Below are 19,149 nucleotides of genomic sequence, written 5' to 3' on the forward strand. Positions count from 1 at the left end.
TTGAATCCATCGCTTTCTAGTAGGGCTTAGAAATAGATTTCAGGCTTTAAAAATGTAGAGGTTATATTTGGTATATTTGGAACATCATATGTCATCGAGCAAGTAGTGCCATTCTTTTGAATGATGTAAAAAATCTCTCTCTCGGTGCAGTTTTTTTTTTTTTTTTGCCTTCTTTTACCTATTTTAATTCATGAGTCCCCTCGTAGAAAGCCAAAACTTGACCTCTAGCGGGTTTTGATGGGCCATAATTCCCTTCTAAGGCTGAGGGTGTACGATCCTGTGAATCAGAAGTGCAGATGATGCCTATTTTGCAGATGCTTTGGTAGCTGTTGAGATAGCCTGCAGCACTCTTCCAGCTTCTTTGCTGCTGCCTTTCAGCCTAGAAGCTATGATAATTTTGCAACTGCTTTGGTCTGAGTGGAGTCAGAAGAAAGAAATTCTGTAAAATGAAATGGTTGTGAATAGGAGCTAACAAGAATTCACTCTAATTTATGTGACTTCATATTTGTGTAGCAGCCAGTTATTGGTCTTTTGATCCGATCTTGTTTCACAGTTACCTGTGATTTTAGGTTGCCAAAGCTGAGGACTTCCTTCTCAGCTGCCGGTGAATATTGTTGGTTAAGCACCAACGTCATTATCAAGAAAACAGGAAGCTCTGTAGGAGAACGGGCCAAATGGTAAATTAATAGCGTAAAGGAAACTGATGTAGACTGAGGGAAGGAACCCTGGACTCATCTACTTTGTTCTTTTCAGATGGCTGAGAGAGGAGAAATGGTTTAAATCATGCTTTTTTCCAGAAAGCATATCCAATAATAGGTTTAGTATTAAATTAGAAAGCATGTAGTTTGCTTTTATTTTGCATTCTCTTAAAAATGCTAATGTCTTAAAGGTTGTAGAATACCTTTGTCTAACTTTGTTAATTCAGATTAATTCTTGGCTGTCATTAAAACCCTATAAGCTGCAGTGAAATTGCCAACTTTTCCTGTTTATAGCGATTCCTTAATAATTTGAATCAGATCTCAGGAACTATGAACAAGTAATAATTTAATGATTCAAATCCAAATTTATTTTCACTGTTTGTTTAAAGGGTTTGCTAAATAAGTCAGTAGTGTTAACATTGCAGGGCCTATTTAATCAAATTAGAAGCACCTTGTTCCCACTTTTGCATCATTGATTTACAGTGTATACAGTTCTAATACTTATTACTGATAAATCATTTTCACTTCACTAAAGCTCACATGGTAGAACAGTCTTTTTGGCAACATTTTGTCAGCCTTTACTTTTCATTATTTTAGGTACTTAATAAAATGGCATTTATTGACAAATTTTAATTCACATTTCTTACTAATTCTGATGGTTTCCCCTTTAATTATTGAGAGATGATTTAGAGTGGTGTTTAAGAAAATCGGCCCTGGATCAGACATCCTGGGTTGGGATCCAAGCTCTGTAACTAACTAGTAATATACTGTGCCTCAGTTTCCTCATCTGTAAAATGGAGGTAATAATAGCATCTATCTCTGAAGGTTGCTGCGGGTTTAAATAGTTCAGTCTAATTAAAGAATTTAGAATAGTACCTGCCACATAGCAAATGCTCAACAAATGTTAGTGCCTGTTATTATTTATCGTCAAAATAGAATAATTTTAGGAAGTGACTTTAAATATAAATTCTGGGTCACATGTAGGGCTCTTCAAAGGGAGGACCTTTTACAAATAATCACACTTTTATCTCAGAGGTGAGGATAAGAGCATCTTCCCAACTCCAGTTAAATCATCAGTTTTTGTCATGAAAAGAGCATAAGACTGGGAGTCAAAGTTTATGCATTCATTTGGCAAACCTTTGCCTATGTAGTTGTTGGAGTATCCACGTCCCGGACACCAGTGCTAGATGCTGGAGATTTTACAGCTGACTGAAAGATGCCTAGGTCAGGGAGACTAAGAGTGCCGTGAAACTGGTGTCCAGTCCCAGTGCTCTCACTGAGCACCTGTGAGACCCTTGGCCTTCACTGTCATCATCTGTAAAATGACAGTTTCTGGGTTTAGTTTATGGTAAGTAGATGCTAATATGTCAGCACTCAGTGCTGTATGCTTAGTACTGTGCTAGATGCTACACTAGGACATCAAAAAAGTATAAAACAGTTTTTTTTAAAAGATTTATTTATTTGAGAGAGAGAGAGCATGGGGGGATGTAGGGGCAGAGGGAGAGGGAGAGGGACAAGCAGACTGCCCACTGAGCACAGAGCCCGATGCAGGCTCGATCCCAGGACCCTGAGATCATGACCTGAGCCGAAGGCAGACGCTTAACTCACTGAGCCACCCAGACACCCCTAACGCCATGAATCTTAAGACCTGGTTGGGAAGACAAATAACAATTGGAAAATAGATAAATAGTAATCTCGGGAGTCATGTGATTAGATGTAAGATAAGAGATGGTAGGGGCAAGAGTATGTGGAGGTTGTTATGCTTAGCATTTTACTGTATCTGTGGTTAGCTGGCTCTGTTTTCTGTAATAAAGCACCACAGTAAACTACCTGTTCTGATGTTATCAGAAATTCTCACTTGATAATTCCCACTTGCATCATCTGCAGAATGTGGTAGTTTAACTCCCTTTGTTCTCCCATGTGTTAAACTTTAAAATGGTGCATTCCCAGTAAAAGATAATATTTTTAGAGCATAGTTCTTCATGCAAAAACTTTTTTTTTTTCCAATATAATACCGAGGTATTTTTTTTGTTATCCCTTCTGTATTCTGTGTACCTAGCACAGTGCCTGACAAGTGGTAAGCACTTGGGAAATTTAGTTGAGGGACAAATTTGAGGTTACATTTAGATTGTCAGCAATTTTTAAATCATTTAAAATTATCTTCTTATTCAGAGATGCTCAATTTGGAATATTGGTTTTTAAATCTTAGACCTGTGTTAGGACAAGTTGCCATTATACAAATATAATTTTAATGAAGCCAGCTGCTTGTTATTTTAGTAGCTTTTTCATACTTATATAAGGAAATGATTTTCTAGATGAATGAACTTCTCCACTATATTAGTTATCTGTTAATGATGTCTGATTGCAGTATCCTGGGAGACCCTACACCAGAACTGCTCGGTCGGGCCATTCCCAAACTCTGACCCAATGGAACTGTGAGGGATAATAAATATTAGCAGTGTGAAGTTTTGTAATGTCACAATATAAAGACTTCCCTATATATTTTACTTGAGGAATTCATCAGTAGATTACCCTTGCACTTTTTCCTTCTCAAAAAAGAGTGAAGCTCTTTAGAGGAAAAAGATAAATGATAAATCAAGCCATCTAGTCAAATATAAAAAGGATCTACTTAACTTTAAAATATTTATATAATTATAAAGTAGTCCATGTTCATCATAAAAATCAAAACAATGCAGAAAGGTAATCAAAGGAAGTTGTAAAAATTACCCCAAATCCTGCCATATTTTGGTGACTCTCCTTCTGAAATCTGTTTATGTGCATAGACATACACACAGATCTGTCTTTTCCATAAGTAGAAATCATACTACTCATATGTGTTCTTCGATCTTTTTTAACCCGTGCCCTTTTTTGAGTAGCAGAAAAACCAATGCCGTCCTTGAATGCGATTTGAAATTTCACAGTAAATTAAATACATGACCAAAACCAATTTTATTTTATTTTTTTGAAGATTTTGTTTATTTGACAGAGAGAGACACAGTGAGAGAGGGAACACAAGCAGGGGGAGTGGGAGAGGGAGAAGCCGGCTTCCTGCTGAGCAGGGAGCCCGATGCGGGGCTCGATCCCAGGACTCTGGGATCCTGACCTGAGCCGAAGGCAGACGCTTAACGACTGAGCCACCCAGGCGCCCCTGACCAAAACCAATTTTAGACAGAGCTAATTTTAAAGAAGGGGAAACATTTTTAGTTTAATCTTAAAAGAACCTTTAGTTAATATGACGTTGGCTTGTTTCCCATAAAGCTGTTTATCTTGGGTAATATGGAAGATAGAACATAATAGATATTTTATTTATTTATTTATTTATTTATTTATTCATAATAGATATTTTAAGTATTTGTTCAACATTTCATGAGAGAAGCTGAGTGCTGTTTAGGAGAGAGAGACCTGCTAATGGCAGCTTCGTCTTTCCCCTGTTGCCTTGAACTGTTAAGTTCTTGGCCCCAAATTTGTGTATTCCTCTTAGCAAAACAGAAACCTGCAGTTAACTGGAGGTTAGCCATTTTAACTTGGGAATGCTCTTTGGGGAGTATGACCCCTGCCCTCGTCCCCACACCAAGTAAGTGGTCTTTTCAACAATATACAGCGCTCACTCTAAGGTGAGTTTTGGCACATTTTTCTTCTGTCTTTTCCATGATGTTTTCATTATGGATTGGCTGGCCCGCCCATTACTCTGGCTCTGTTTTCATAGACGATTTGGCTGTTGTCTCACACTGTATAGGCTTGATTGCTCTTCCTCCTGAACTTGTTCCCCTCCTGCTCATCCCCAGTGAGGAAATCCACATCTCTCCATTGGTACTGCTGCTCCCCGAGTCCAAGTATCCATCATCTTTCTTTCCTGAAACTCACTCCTGTAGGTTTCTGTTGGACATCTTTATAGTCTCTCTTTCTATACAGTAAACATGGTTGATCTTGTAAAAAGCATAGAATCTGATAATATTACTCTTCTTAAAACCCTCCTTTGTGCTTGGAATACTCTGAATTAATTGCCGCCACCTACAAGGCTCTTTGAGATCTGTCCCTTGCTTCGCTCTTGTCCTGATCTTTTGCTCTTCTCTCCCTCGTTCACTCTGCTCTAGCTGCATCGCCCAGACGTCTCAAGATTTCTCCCCACAGTTGTATCAGTCTTGTTCCTGCCTTCACGCCTTTGCACCAGCTGTTTCCTCTGCCTGGAGTGCTCTGGCCCAGCACTCCCTGATAGGCCCCTTGGTGATAGTTACGCAGGTTTCGGAGGGATTTCACCTCCTCACAGGGAGGTCCTCCCCAGTCGTCCAGTGTGCAGTGCCGTGTACCGCACTGTTCTGCACTGAATAGGAGCAATAGCTACTGTTTGCTGTGACTTCACCTCCTCACAGGGAGGTCCTCCCCAGTCGTCCAGGGTGCAGTGCCGTGTACTGCACTGTTCTGCACTGAATAGGAGCAATAGCTCCTGTTCGCTGCGACACTGTTTTATGTTCTTCACAACATTTAACAGTCTTGAACCATCTTTATACCTTTGTCTCTTGTTTATCGCTTCTTTTTCCCTTGTCAGAATTTAAGTTCCTTGGAAGGGTAAATCTTGTCTGTCTTGTCCATGTTGTATTCCTAACACATACAACAATGCTCAGTAAATCTTTATACCTAAGTGGAAAAAAAAATCAGTGAGCGAATCACTCAGATGAAGAAATGTACTTTTTAACACCCTAGGGTGGCTGGAACCAGCTGTTCACAGGAGGTCGGGAGGTTGGGAGGATGGGAGGAAGGTGAAGGGGGACTTTTAGTGAAAGCACCTTTTAGTCCTCGTTAAAGCATAAAGAATACAAAATGTAGCCCAACAGTGAATGTCACAACTGATTTCACATTGAAAAAGGACAAGTTATTCAAACAAAGTAGAATCAGATTAATCCTGAGGATTTCCTGTACTATTAATAACTTCAGTTGCTAAGCTGTGTAAGATAGGGAGATAATTTGATCTTCACACCCAAAGGAGATGCTTGATTGTGAATGGTGTTTATTTTGTATGAAAAAATTTTTTTTAAAACATTGTTCTTTGAATATATATGAGAAAAAATTCTTAGTGTTGCTTGTAGGTCATTTCTGTCATTAGATCATACTTTATATTTTATAATGCTTTAATTTATGTATTTTCCATAATTGTTTTTTGTTTTCAAATAACTGCCATGCTATGGGCTAGGAAAGATTATATTATAATGGAAATATTTTAGTACCTATAATAAAATGTGCCCCAAAGAATTTTTTATATTGAACAGTAAAGGAGAATGTGTTCATAAAACCTATAAGAAATTGAAATAGGTTACTCTACAATTACTAGTGCAACTTTGTTGTTTAGTTTGTAAACTGGTGTTTTTTATTGTCCCCTAAAGATAAGGGGAATAATCAACCTAGTGATTTATGTTAAATACATCTGAGTTAAACTTTCTATCTGGTTCTTTTCTTTTTCACATTCAGATAGTTTTGGGTAAAGTAATGGTAAAACTAATATGAGATCCTAGTTAGTTTTTTTAGAGTCAACATTTTTTTCCTGAGAGACAGAGCGTGCGCATGTGCATGAAGGCACATGAGTGGGGAGAGGGGCAAAGGGAGAGGGAAGAGGGAGAGGGAGAATCGCAGGCAGACTCTGCACTGAGCACGGAGCCCCACATGGAGCCCACCCACAACCCAGAGATCAAGACCTGAGCCAAAATCAAGAGTCAGACACTTAACCAACTGAGCCATCCAGGCATCCCTTAGAGTCAACATTTCTTAAATTTATTTTCAAATGACTATTGCCTTCAAAGTGGCCATCTAGGGAAGTGGTACATTTATTCTAACAATGCTTCCATTCCTTAAAATACCCTTTTCAGAGATGCCTCATAGTCAGTATTGGAATTATGAAAGAAATTTAGCATCTTTTGCTTTACTTTATAATCGAAAAACCTCATTTTTTAAAACTAAATGAAGACTTAAAATTTCCTCTATTGACTTCATATTAATATTATATTAATTTATGAAGCCAATACTGCTGTTATGCATTTGAAGTTATGACTTGTGAGATCATGAAAGAGATCTTTTAAAACTCTATCTGTGTAGGGCGCCTGGGTGGCTCAGTTGGTTAAGCGACTGCCTTAGGCTCAGGTCATGATCCTGGAGTCCCGGGATCGAGTCCTGCATCAGGCTCCCTGCTCAGCAGGGAGTCTGCTTCTCCCTCTGACCCTCTTCCTTCTCGTGCTCTCTATCTCTCATTATCTTTCTCAAATAAATAAATAAAATCTTTAAAAAAAAATAAAACTCTGTGTAAAGAACAAAGAACATTGTATAACTTTGTGAAGTAATAGATTGAAAAAAAAACAAACCCAGACCTGAGTGACTAATTCACCCTCCTTTTACATTTGCATTTTATCTGAAACTGAGGGCATTGTATTGTGCTCTACTGTAGATGGAAGTCATGGGGTGCCAAATCCGGAGGGAGCACCTTACCTTTGGAGGTAAAAAGTAGACTCTTTTTAGTATGAGTGAAAGTTAAGGGTCTGTATTTAAACTCTGTCCATAAAACTACTCTTCTTTTATAATTTTTGACGTCAAAGACTACAGACCTGTTTTGGACGGTACATCTACATTAGAAACCAAGATATACTTACTGGAGAGAAGTAGTTGAAGCTTTGTTGGTGTTTGTCCTTAGAAAGCAGATAAGTTTTATTGTGACATAAATGGATTATTTGTTTTAGGGCAAGTCTTATTGTCTTGGCCTCCATGACCATCAAGGGCTTTTATTTTCTTTATAAGCCAGTGTTTTAATCTTTTATCTCTAAGGATCACTTTTTATTTACTTTATTAAATGTCATAAAAACATGGGCTTTAAAAAAAAAAATCTTGTCTTCTCTTTCTTTAAAGCTGCACATCATTGACTCCTGGACCCAACTGTGACCGATTTAAACTGCACATACCATATGCTGGAGAGACATTAAAATGTAAGTAAATGATGACTATTTTATTGAAAGTGTAGATTACAGTGCAAGTTATCAGACTTTGTGCTTCCGTTTTTATTTCCGTCTGTTAGGTGTTATCGCTAGGATTTACCACTTTTTTTAAAAGTTTTTCTTTCATTTCTAGTTCTACTCAAAGTAAGGCACTTGGTAGGGAATAAGCTGTGGTCAAATAGGCATACACCGAAATTCTTAATTTTTAGGCCTGGGGGTAATTCTTGTATTTTTTTTCTCCATTGGCTGATCTTATGTAATACCCCAATAGAGAGAGTCCACTGCTTTAAAATACCCGGCTATTTAGAAACAGCATTTAGGTAGGAATGACTGCTGTGCACCACTCCCGTTAATCCCCTTCTGGAGCTGTTGCTGCCAAGAAACGTTGTGTTGTCGCCCATGTTCCATTGCCACCTGAGCATGAGTCCTACCCCAGAGACTCTTGGCATAGTTTAAGAGTGTCAACAGGTTTCCTCTTTTATAGCAAGGGTCAGAAATGCAAATGGCTACTACAGCTGGACTGGTAACAGAAATGAGGGGAGCAGGCTAGGTATGGCAAATGGGGGCACACCTACCCTCCTTGAGGGAACTGCCTCTGTTGATATACTGAGAACAGGTGGAAATCCACATCAGTTTTGGATGCTGACTACTTTTTCAAAAATTAAAAACATAGTATGGGCCAGCGTAATGCAGGTCCAACCAAATGTGTGTGGGGTATGACTGGAAGGGACCACTGGTTTGTGACCTTGAGGAAGAGCAGGCAGTACCTACTATTGGATTCAGTCCACCATCTACACCACTTGCCTAGGTGTATCAGCCCTTCTCTGCTGTTACAACCAGTGTTGATGCTTTAGCCCAGTGTGGCAGTAATGGCGGCTTTGGTCAGTATCGACCTCACCAGGAATTTTCTCTCTTGAACCTATTCTTGTGGTCAACACGGTATTGAAGTCTCTCCATTCTTTTTTTTTTTTTCTCATTGTGTATATTTATTGAGATACAATTTAAAAATTGTCTCCAGCTTTACTGAGATACAAGTGTAAGGTGTATGATGTGTTGATTTGATACATTTATATATTGCAAAATGGTTACCGCCATGGCATTAGCTTCTGTCCTGTCAAGCGATTGTTTTTTTTGTGGTGTATTTTATACAGTATTACAGTTCTGTGTCTTTGGATGAATTTATACATGCAGGTTCCTGCCATCCGAATTACAACATGAAACATCCCCATTGCAATAGTTTGTTGAGCGACTCTTGCCACTCAGTTCCACCCCACAGGCACTTGTGGGTCTCTTTTTCTTTTCACGGAGCCCATTTCTGAAATGTCTCCATGTTGCGTAGATCTGGACTCTGTCTCTCGTCTGGAATCACTGCAAATCGTTACGTAGGTGACCTTTAGTGTCTGGCTTTGCTCACTAAGTTCTTTGTGGAGATGAAGAACCCAAAGAATTAGCAGTGAAGCCTGTGGAAGGAATTTGGGATTCCGTAATGGGATGTAGGGAGTAGATGTTAGAATCTCAGCAGCAGCCGAAATGGACTATTTTGTGGCCAAAAGAATGGTCTGGGAGAGCCTTAAAATTGGAGCATATGCTGAGTTGGAAGGAAGGTATGGGGTGATCTGTATAAACTAGGGAAGCAGGGTAGGCACCATCGGGGCCTCCTGGAGTGGCATCCGTGTGTCTCTTGGAAGATCTGGTCTTGACTTCCACCCCAGCTAATTGCTGTTGTTTGGCTTTCTTGACTTTTGCTCTGTGGTTCTTGAACCAAACCTGCAGTACGGTGGGATGTATCTCCAATATTGAGGCCATTTCTTTCTGAAGGCTGGGAGCGGGGTATGGGTTCTTGCTAAACAAGAATTCCAAATCTGCCAGTTGTTTCTCAGTGAACCTGGTTCGTTTCCTTTGTGAATGTTTCTGATCCTTTCCTTTAGGAAGGTCTCCTGTGCCTGCCATCCCATCTAGCTGGGTCCCCATGCTCTGGTCCTGTGTCAAGAGCTCTGAAGTCTCTCCATTCTTAAAAAGAGGAATAAAGAACATAAATGTTAAAGATGGGACAGATGAGTAAATAGTGCCTTTCAGACTGTGGACTGTGTATTTTACAATTACAGGCCACCAGGGGCCACATCTTAGTATTCCGTAGAATCACAAATGCAGCATTAAGTGAAAAATGTAGGACATGCTAACTTACGAACCTGGCATTATTAGATAATTCTCTGGAAACCATTAAAATACATAGGAATTTCACCTGCCTGAGGTAGTAGGACATTCTAGATTGTGACTGTTTTTGAAAAAATTATTAACTGAATTGAAAAGAAATGATCAAAGTAAATCATCCACATGGTTAAAGATATAAAAAGTTCAGAAATTTTTTACACATGAAAGCAGTAATCTTCTGTTACCTATCTTCCCAAGTCTAGTTCTGTTTCCCAAGGGAACCACTTAAATTTTGTTGTTGTTGTTGTTTCAGTATGTAGTTCTTCTGGGGATGATCGTCATATGTCTAAATAATGTTTATGCCTCTGTTTCTTGACTTACCAATTTCAGATATTGTTATCTTTTGACTTCCTGCTCTGATACATGAGGCATCAGCCTATTTTCACCACGCTCTTTATCTTTCTCTTTCCTCCCCTTTAATGTAGTTATTATCACCACAGTTGGTTCCTGTGTTGGTTACCCTGTAGCTTTAACATTTTTCCTTTCTTTTTTTAAGGATCATTTTGTATGGTACAGTTAAATGAACAACCCCCTAGAACGTTCTTAGTAAGTGCCCGACACACAGCACTGTTGTTATGTAAGGACAATCTCTGGGTTAGTATATTTTTATTTAGTTTCCTATGAACCAGAGAGAGTGTCTTTGGGCTCCCCACTTTGTGAGACGAAGATACTACATCCCGCACTGCTCTCCATTCCTCTTCTTTCACCTCCCAACTTTTGTATTATTTTCCTTTTGCAGTGTCAAAATTTGTAACTTATTGTCTGTTCTAAAGCTAGAGTGATCTGTGCTTTGTTTATAAATTGCTTGAATGAGTGATCTGTGCCTACTCCTGTATTGTTATCACTCTGGGGTTTGCCTGTTTTATTCTCTTGGATTCGACCTTGTTTTGTAGAATCTGTGTATTGAAAATTCTGTGTTTTGTAAGTTAAAGCATAATTGCTGGAACACAGTCAGATACCTAGCTTAGATTCCATTCCTTCTTCCATTCTTCTACCTTTCCTGGGGCGCTTCTGATGATTTTTATTTACCATAGTCATAATTAGGTATTTTAGTTTCCAAGAGCACTTTCTTGCTCTTGCTCTCTGTTCCTCTTTCACAGCATCTTGTTCTTATTTTATGAATACAGTGTCTTGAAAGCTTTCAAAGAATATAGATTTTTTTAAAGATGTTTTCTTAATTATTTTAATTTTCTCCAGGGATTGTATTTTTGTTTATCATCTTTTTCCTTCTCTGTTATTCTGTAGTCTTTCCTTAAATAAAAGATGGGTTGGTGTGTCTGGGTGGCTCAGTTGGTTAAGCGTCTGCTTTCTGCTCGGGTCATGATCCCAGGACCCTGGGATCGAGCCCAATCGTGGGCTCCCTACTCAGCGGGGAGCCTGCCACTTCCCCTGCTTGTGTTCTCTCTCTGGCTCGCTCTCTCTCAAATAAATAAAATCTTAAAAAAAAAAAAGATGGGTTTTGGTTGTTTACTTATATTTATGACAGACAATAAAACATTGATAAAGACTTCTGTATGGGTGAACTGAGCTTATTGAGTGTGTGGGTTAATGGTGGGCTAGCTGTTAGTATGAGGAACCCTTATGTGTCATATTAGGGGAGTTCAGCTGTTCTGGTACTCCCTGAAATCATTCTGTTTCTTTAGAAAATCCCCTACATTTTTTGGAGGGGCATACACATCTGGCCACCATGCCATTTTTGGGGGGGTGGGTATCACAGACTATTCCTCATGGAACCTTTTGTTAATTTCCCCGTTCTTAGCCCCATTTTTCATTCTTCCCTTTCCATACACTGGACGACTACAGTTTTTATGGGTTTGCCACAACACATGGCTTCCCCCTAATCAGTAGCCTCTTGCTCACATTATTGCAGCCAGAGCTTTCTCTGTCCTGTCTCATCAGTTCCTACTCCCCTATCTGCATTCTGCCTTCTAGGAATTTGTTGAAAATGCTATTCTATTGATTGCTACTCTCTTCCCTTCCTCTTCACTTAATATTGTTTTGGATTCTTATTTTCTCTGTGTCATTATCGTTTAATGGAAGGTTGTGTTTTACAAGGGAGAAGAAATAAATGTGTGTGGTTAGTCCACAGTCTTGAGCCAGAAATACTGTAACATCACAAAGATCTTACTCGCTGTATAAGTTTGTGTTAGAAAGCATTTACTAATATTCTGTTATCTTCTGATTGCTATACGATTTTCACAGGAAACCTCTTATAACATTGATGATTATGGTATTTGGACAGGCATTCACCATATAAGTTAATTAAGTCCTATTAAGCTACTGCTCAATATAATCATTATATACTAGGGACTTAATTTAAGCCACAGAATGCTCTGGAATAATGGAATGAAAAATGAACTATTGAGGTTCTTCCACATTAAGATGAGTCAAGATTCTAGCATTTTAGGCTTAAATAGCCCACCGCCAAATAAAAGGAAAAAACAATTGATTATACACTATTTTTATAAAAGTTCATTGAATTCGAAGAAGGAGTATTTTTTTTTCTTCTGAAATTCTTGACTTTATTTAGGAAGGCCTTCTGAAGGATATTGGTCATATGATTAAGTTTAGTGTTAGAATCCCTTGCTTTAAAAAAATTATGTGTTAAACTCTAGAAGTGGTATGCTTTGAGGTATCGTAGTGCTTCACCATGGAAGCCAAACTACCAACCTTTTAAAATTTGCAGATAGAAATTGTTTTTTAATAGCTGTTGAAAATGTGATAGAATTGTCAAAAATAAATCAAGTACATGAATTATGAAACACAAGTCACTGTTCTCTGACAGTATAAAAATGGAAAAATTTACATGAAGAAAATCAAAACAAATACACAAACTTTTTGATATAGTTAAAACTTAAGTGAAGATCCCCAGAACCATCTTTATTGGACTAGTGTTTTGTGAATCTGCCCACGTAAATTTGTTCACGTCAGTGATTACACAGTAAGGTTGTCTTACTTTCCTTAACTTGTGTAATATTTAGGTTATAGTTATTTCAAGTTTCTTTCTTTGCAGCTGTACTTATTTTAAAATTATTTCAAAATGAAATCTGTTTCCAGTTTTTAAATAAATGTTTCTGTGAGGAGTTTGTTGAGTCATTATGTGTTGATGGTAGTAGTAATGTAGAATACTTAGATACTTTATTAACCTCAATAATTAGTATAGGTTTGTTCTGTGCGTGGTTTGAAATTCATGGACACAGATAATTTACTATAGCAACCAAGTTTATTGTAAAAGAATAAATCATTCAGGGCAAATCATGAATTTGCAAAGAATCATTTACCCCTCTTGGAGAACACTAAGATCTTGCATTGCTTTTAAAAATAACGTTAGACTCACTCCTTTTTCTTTTTCTTTTTTAACTCCTTCATTTCACTTTAAAAAACCTGGCAAAGCCAAACACTTTTTACATATGTTTTTACTCCATCAATTTTTATAACCTCAAATATATTATATCCAAGATCAGTAAGGTCATAGTGGGTAATTATCACAATATTTGTGATTGAATTCCACCACCTACAACCAACACAATGTTCATCTTTAGATAATTAACTATTATTCTCTATAACAAATATTTTAACACATGTAGTTTTCTAAAACAAACATACGTAATTGAAAGGTTATATGGTTTGGGGCGTCTGGGTGGCTCAGTCGTTGGGCGTCTGCCTTCGGCTCAGGTCATGGTCCCAGAGTCCTGGGATTGAGCCCCGCATCGGGCTCCCTCCTCAGCAGGAAGCCTGCTTCTCCCTCTCCCATTCCCCCTGCTTGTGTTCCTGCTCTTGCTATCTCTCTCTCTGTCAAGTAAATAAATAAAATATTAAAAAAAAGAAAGGTCATATAGTTTAATAGTCCTTGGAATATAACTGTCACAGCAAACAGAAAAGCTCTTTGCCTTATTTAGGAAACAGACTCAATGAGACTTAATTTCATGGTAACAAACTGAATAAGTATTGATTTAAATTATATTCTATGGTAACTACTAGATAAATATTTTCTAACTTTTACCCTTATCTTTCTAAACACAGGGTAATGGCTAAGCCAGGGCTTTACAGTTTCAAAGCCATTTATATAAACAACTTCTTTATCTAAAGTTTCTCATTAAGTCCTATTGAAAACTTGTGGTAGGTGGTTTCAACTATAATTTTAACCAAGGCTGAATCAAAGTATTTGACTTTATAGTAATTTTATTTCATAACTTTAAGTTCAGTGAGGTTAGAGATGGAGACTGTTTGTTAAATGATATCTCCAGACCCTAGCCTAGTAAAGATACTCAATTCAATATTTGTTGAAGGAATGGAGTGAATGCAATTAATGAAGCTTAGTGTTCAGATTTTTGTTGGTTGAAGTATCATGTTATAAAGAACGTGGCATTCTATTACTTGTATCAGTCTTTTACCAACAGGAATTCAGTCTTTAGAAGTTATTTATTTTACAGGGAATTTGCAATTGGAACCCTGCTCTTAACAATTCAGAAAAAAGGAAGGACATAGAGTACTTTGTAGATTTGGAGTCTGTATCAATTTTGTCTTTATACATTTCACTTTGCCTTAAAGTAGATTAATGAAAATAGCATATAATTAAAATTTGTATCTCAGCATATTTTATGTATTAGAAAACAGTTTTTCTGTAAATGTTTCCTATGTGAATAAGGTACACTGTACACTTAATAATGAGAGAATGAAAAGGGAGAGGACATATTTCTCCCATGAATTCGTGAATTGATGCTGAAGAATTACCCACATTCAAAATTAAGTCATTGAAATGAAGAAGACCAGAAGATGAAAGTACATTAGGAATGATGTTCTTGTTTCTTCAGCTCTTTTAATGTGAGGAGGCAACTCTTGGGCAGTGAAAGAGTTGCCAGTTTTGGGTGTAAGATTCTCATGCAAGGTATCAAAGAATGTCTGAATTAAAGAGAAGTCCTTGAATTTCACGATTATAGAAGAGACAACTGGTACTTACTTGAACAGGATTGGAAAAGTAAATCTTCAGTGATCAAGACTGATTTAAGTAAAATGCATGTTAAGGTCTAGGATGGTGCCACTAAAATGAGTGAAAATCTACCAGTTAGAACTCAGAGAAAGAGCAGTCTGCTTCATAAAAACATGCGTTTGTAAATATGGCGACCCTTGTCACTGTATAGCACTTAACTCTTGAAGAAATTATTGTGTGTGTGTTTTTGTGGACCCTATAAATAGGGTAGGGAGAGAGGTTGTTTTGCTATTTTATTTCCTGTCTCTAGCTGATTGCCTGGCATTTAGAGGGGCTTGTTTATTAGATGTTGGTGGAATGCATTAACCATGTTCACTCTTTGGATCTGGCACTGATGAGGTTTAATGAAGAAGTGACAGAACTTTGAAGTATTCTCAGTTTTTCAAGTTCTTTTAATGGTACTACTTATGTAACTATATGAAGAGATTATTGAAATATTTTAAGTATATTGAGCAAGTTTGTGGCTAGTAAATCAAGCTGTTAACATTGGTTTCAAATTTGAAATTATCTTTTGTTTAAAATTTGTATTTTTCATACTAACAATTTTTTTCTTAACCAGGAACTGTTTGGTTATAAGAAACCCATTGAAAGAAACATAAAGAGTTTGTTTGTCTTCATGAGGAATTAAATGAATTCCATGGTGCCCCAGGGCAGGAGGCATAGCCAGGCCTCAGAGGGACTGGGACTGGCACTAGCAGGATGGTAGACACCAGAGCAGACAGTCAGCATCTGTGCCCTTGTTCGTCTGTCTCTTTCTCCTGCAACATAGTCTATTGTCACTTTATTCACTTTATTCTTTTCCCCCCCAGATGTCTCTGTTTTTCCTCACATAGAGTGGAAATGGCTGAACCCCGTATGTGGTGACTCAGTTCAAGGCTACCAGAGACAGCCTCTGGTCTTTGAGTCTAAATTCCTGGGAGAGAGGGTGTGACTGGCAGCCTGGATTGGGTGTTCACTCTTGATCCAGGGGTTTGGTCAAGAATTCTGGGTTATGGTTACAGGGGGACAGTTTTAACACAAGGTAAGCATGAACTGGGCAGGTAGCCAGAGAGGTATCAATTACAGTTATAGGGATTCTTTCTAAAGAGCTTCCAAATGAAACTATGGACCTTTTCCTTTTGTCTTTAACAATAGAAGCAATATGGTTGTTTATCATTTGAGAGGAATGATGAACATTTCAAAGCCATTTGCAACAGAGTGAAGAAGTCATGCCAAAAAATTATCTCCAAAGGTTTTGAAGTGGAAAGACTTTCCCAGAAGAAAAGCCTTTTTTTTTTCCAGAAGAAAATGAAAAAAAAAATAGATTATGATTTGGATAATACATTCCCTCCCATGTCCTCAGAAGAACATCGTAAAGTTGCTGTTCATTTCCAAGGCTTTGATACTACATCACTGAATTGAAATTTGTTTGTTTTGGGGAATGATTACAATAAAACGAAATCAACCTTAGAACTGCTATTTAAGTGGGATGTTTTATTAAACAATGGTCAAACATATACAAAGATTTTTATAGACAGATTGCAAATAGTGTTTCAGAACTTCTGTTTTACTGGATCTTGAAACTCCATGTTTGATCCCATCTCCTCAGGTGGCTTGACTGCTCTGTGTGTGCGCGCACATTCACACCAGGGCTTCTTGCACCTCAGATCTACCACCTACTGTTTTGTCTTAGCTGCCCACAGTTGTCAACTCAGAATACTCTTTTTCTTTTTTCTTTTCCTAGCCTTTGTCCTCTAAGATCTTTCTTATGGAGCACTGTGTAGAGAAACGCAGGGTCCTGACACAGAAACTGAACCCCAGGTGGGAGCCCCCAAAGGACCTGGGGTGTTGTGGCGAACGTTGCCCCAGCTGAAAAAGATATTAAGGTCCTGTTGATTTTATCTGATCTATAAGAAGTTTGCACTTTGTTTGGTGTGTTACTCTGTGTTGTATTTTGAATGTTAAGCAGTAGATCCAGAAGCTGGCTGTGGAGGCCATAGCTGTCGGCAGTCTAGTCGGGATGGCAGTGTGATTTCTTTCTTACATTGTTTAAAATAAATAATCTGTTTGGAAAATGTTAACTCAGTAATCTTTCTGCGTTAACCCTGTCTTCCAACCTATCAGTATTTTAGTGACTGAATCCCTCAGCCTGGTGTTCAAGGCTGTCACAGCCTGCCATTCCTGCCTCCCAGGCCCCCCTCGTTGGAGCTCAGCTGTCAACAATCCAAGTCAAAAGCCTACACAACTGATTTGCTCGTTGTACTTCTCAAATACCCCGCCTTTCCAGTTTCAGCTTTTGTTCACACCATTTTGGCTTTAGTAGGATGGGCCAAGGAAATCATAAAGTAGCCTGGCTGTTTTTGTGGCATATTTGGTTCTTCATTTGCACTCACAAATCTGCTGGCTCTAATGGATGTGCTGTCTCTGGGGCTTCTAGGCTGGTGCACTTCTGGTCTCCAGGATCACCTGCAGGGAGAGTAGGCGTTAACCGTTTTCACTCTGACTTGTAACAGTTGAGTTAAGTAAAAAAGTTGGACACTATGTCCAGGGACTTAGTATTTTGCATCGTGCTGAGAAGCATTATAATTTTCCTTGGTCGCATAGTTCATTTTACTTTTATTTTTATCTTTTTAAAAGATTCATTTACTTAAAGATTATTATTATCTAGCATTCAGGGTATTTTTAGAGGCTAATTAGGGAGGCAGGTCACCTTTGATGTAGTGAATGTTCTAAAAAATGCTCATGGAAGGCAAGTAAGAAGTGCTAATTTCGTGGATTAGACATTATCTCTCCCTTAGATTTTGAGGATTCCTTTGTCCTGGTATTTCAGAACATTTTATTTTCTTGGAATTCATGGAATGTTAGAAACACTTCTGATTGTAGTTTATTAAAAAATAGCTGATAGATATAATTGTTAAAATAACTTATTGAGCATTTATTTTGTACAGAGTTAGGCTTATTTATATACATGATCTCATTTAATCACACAGTAACTCTGAGGTAAAAATTTATATTCCCTTTTTAAAATATTAATGTTAATTCAGATGTAATTTACATATTGTAAGATGTAGCCATTTAAAATGTACATTTCAATACACTCTGTCAGTTGTAAACACCTGAGTCACTCAACCATAGTCAAGATACAGAATGTTTCCATCCCCCAGAGATAGAGATTATTTCATTCCCTCTATAAGTCCCTCTCCTCCACCACCATCCCTGCAATCCCTGAGCCTTCTCTCTCAAACTATAGAACAGTTTTCCCTGTTTTAGAACTTCATATAAATGGAATCAAATACGATATAAGTTTTTGGTGTCTGGCTTCATTCAGCATGATGTGTTTGAGATTTGTCCATATTACTCCTTGTATCAGTACTTTGTTTCTTTTACTGACACTCAGTATGACATTGTATGGGTATATGTGCCGCAGTTTTTTGTATGCATTCATCTAATTAAGGACATTTGAGTTTCCAGGTTTTGGCTATTATGAATAAAGCTGCTATCATATTTTTGTTCATGTCTTCTGTGGAGATATGTCTTAATTTTCTTGGGTACACTCCTTGGAGTGGTATTGCTCTGTCGTAAGCTAAGTGTATGTTTATAAGTAATTGCTAACCTGTTTTCCAAAGTGGTTGCATTGTTTTACATTCCTACTAGTAATTTATGAGATGTCTAGTTACTCTCTATTTTTGCCAAATTGGATATAGTTATTATTTTTTAATTATATCCATTCTAGTGGGTGTGTAGTGGTATCTCATTGTGGTTTTAATTTGCATTTTTATGCGCTGTTGGCTATCTATCTTTTGTTGTGAAATGCCTGTTGACATCTTTTGCTCAATATTTTGATTGGATTATTGGGCTTTTTGTTGAGTTATAGGTAGTCAGTCTTTACAGAGTCTAGAAAGAACTTACTTGTTATTTTGTCAATATTTTCTTCCAGTCTGTGGCTTCCTTTTTTAGTTTCTTTTTTTTAATTTTTATTTTTTTTAAGATTTTATTTATTTGACAGAGAGAGACACAGCGAGAGAGGGAACACAAGCAGGGGGAGAGGGAGAGGAAGAAGCAGGCTTCCCACTGAGCAGGGAGCCCGATCCCAGGACCCCGGGATCATGACCCGAGCCGAAGGCAGACACCCAGTGACTGAGCCACCCAGATGCCCCTTCCCTTTTTAGTTTCTTAATGATGTCTTTCCAGGAGCAGAAGTTTTTAATGGTGATGAAGTCCAGCTTAACAAGTTTTTCTTTTATAGTTTATATTTTGGCTTTTTGTTTAAGAAATCTTTGCCTATCTGAAGGTCTTGAAG

The 19,149-nt window shown here is 37.8% G+C and overlaps 1 protein-coding gene and 1 pseudogene across 1 annotated transcript in view; one reads left to right on the top strand and one right to left on the bottom strand.

Annotated features, from left to right (window-relative positions):
- The window catches only part of BABAM2 (BRISC and BRCA1 A complex member 2), a 394,365-nt gene that overhangs the window by 32,009 nt on the left and 343,207 nt on the right, over positions 1-19,149 (top strand). Inside the window, 1 exon segment of the mRNA XM_027624135.2 lies at positions 7,584-7,660. Within this exon segment, the coding sequence (XP_027479936.2) occupies positions 7,584-7,660 (77 nt within the window).
- On the bottom strand, positions 9,083-9,619 carry LOC113937413 (annotated as a pseudogene).

The sequence above is a fragment of the Zalophus californianus genome, chromosome 8 (assembly GCF_009762305.2).
Source record: "Zalophus californianus isolate mZalCal1 chromosome 8, mZalCal1.pri.v2, whole genome shotgun sequence".
In the NCBI taxonomy this organism is placed as follows: domain Eukaryota; kingdom Metazoa; phylum Chordata; class Mammalia; order Carnivora; family Otariidae; genus Zalophus; species Zalophus californianus.